This window comes from Diadema antillarum, unplaced genomic scaffold (assembly GCF_040938485.1).
Source record: "Diadema antillarum isolate AM-2024a unplaced genomic scaffold, OU_Dant_1.0 seq00000708_RagTag, whole genome shotgun sequence".
NCBI lineage: Eukaryota > Metazoa > Echinodermata > Echinoidea > Diadematoida > Diadematidae > Diadema > Diadema antillarum.
This window is the reverse complement of record NW_027271612.1, coordinates 953,966-955,650: the sequence shown is the minus strand read 5'-3', so window position 1 is coordinate 955,650 and position 1,685 is coordinate 953,966. Positions and strand designations below refer to the sequence as shown.

The 1,685-nt window shown below is 49.5% G+C and overlaps 1 protein-coding gene across 1 annotated transcript; it reads right to left on the bottom strand.

Annotated features, from left to right (window-relative positions):
- Nucleotides 1-219: 219 nt before the first annotated feature.
- LOC139737826 (uncharacterized) lies at nt 220-1,458 on the bottom strand. Its single transcript, XM_071648499.1, has one exon. The coding sequence runs from the start codon at nt 1,456-1,458 to the stop codon at nt 220-222; it is 1,239 nt and encodes a 412-aa protein (XP_071504600.1).
- Nucleotides 1,459-1,685: the final 227 nt, after the last annotated feature.

The window sequence follows — 1,685 nt, the reverse complement described above, 5'->3', positions numbered from 1 at the left end:
GTTTAATGTTTCCAGGTTAGCATGTCTGTACAGTGACGGGGCATTAAACTGCACATTACTTGAATATGAGACCGTTCTGAAGCGAATAATTTCACACAACAATAGATATAATAATGTACTCTTAAATGAATCCCACGAGAATTGGAACAATCCTTCCCCAGCATTCCCACTGATTCCCACTGATCACTTACTAGCCATCGCCTTTAAGAATTGAAGATTTTAATTTCCGCAAAGGCTTTTCTTGATGCCCCGCAAAGCAGCGAGACAATCCCTGCGGAAACGTTCGTTGATGAATCCGTAAACGATGGGATTCACGATGTGGTTAATGGTGATCATGCTACGTACAAAGACAAACACCTGGTAGAGTTCGTAGTGGTAACGTTGGAACTCAGCCATCACCGCCGAAGGGATGGCCAGGGTGATCAGCTGGGGGGCCGACGACAGGAAATAGATTACGGTTACGATGAGGAGCATCTTTGTCGTACTGTCGATGGACGGCGCTTTCGATGTCGTCTTCTTTTTCTGCTTCACCTGCTTTGATGAGTCTTCCCCTTCAGAGTTTTCGGGCGCCCCCTTGACACTCTCCTCGTTTCCCTGGATCTTCTGAGATTTTTGCGACAGAGGGTCGGTAGCTGTCGGAGGCGGTACGTCATTGACAAACTTGTCCGTCGTCGAAGGGATGGAGGCAGGCGCCACTACGGACAGGTGAACGTCTTTTGTAGATTTCCCCCGCTCGACATCGACATCCTGCACGTTCGTGAAAGATGTCTCGTGGTGGCTGTTGCTAAGCTTCATTTCTGACACAGACTGAGTCCCCAGAGTGCGGTTAGCGGACGACATCGCGCCGTCCCCAAAGAGTTTGGCCCGTATCACAAGCTGCTCGCGAACAACTTTGAAGATCATACCGTAGCATGTGACAACCACCGCCAGCCCGACCAGATAAACGATGGGGAAAGTGACGCGCAGAGAGTAGAAGATCGCTGGCTCGGACGTGTCCGGGTAACAGATCGTCCTGTTCCCGGGAAGGTCTCGGATTCGAAACGCCAGGGCAATCGGTATTGTCATGGTGTAGCCGAGGGGTACACAGATCAATGCCACGATGGCCGCTCCACGAGGACCCAGGCGCTTGGAGAACGGCTTGCACACTGCCAGGTAGCGCTCCACCGCGACGGCGATGGTCAGAAAGCGCGACACGTAAATCAAACCGTGGTTCGTGTAGTATCGAAACTTACAGAAGACATTGCCAGGGCTGTTATAGTAGTACACGTAGTGGACTATGACCACGGGAGCCATGAGACACACTCCGATGTCGGCCAGTGCGAGTGCGACGAGAAACACGCAGTTCCCGCTTTGGCTTCGGCGTTTTCCGTAGGTGAGGATGATAAGAGCGTTGCCGGGGACGCCTATCACAAATAAGACGACTTGGTAAGCTATGGCTGTGATGTGCGTTACCAACATGATTTCACGATTATTATTTTTTTCTTTTTCAGGATCTGGAGTGTAAAATGAGTCACCGGAAGAAATCACAGTATGCTTATATAACATTCAGTCTGGCCTGCATCAGCGATATGTAATCTTGTACCAATCTACAAAGTTCAGTATCGACGTGACTGTTACTTTAAAATATCGATATCCCGGTCATGCGGGTTTTCATCGATGGAACTCATATACTCTGTAATTTTTCT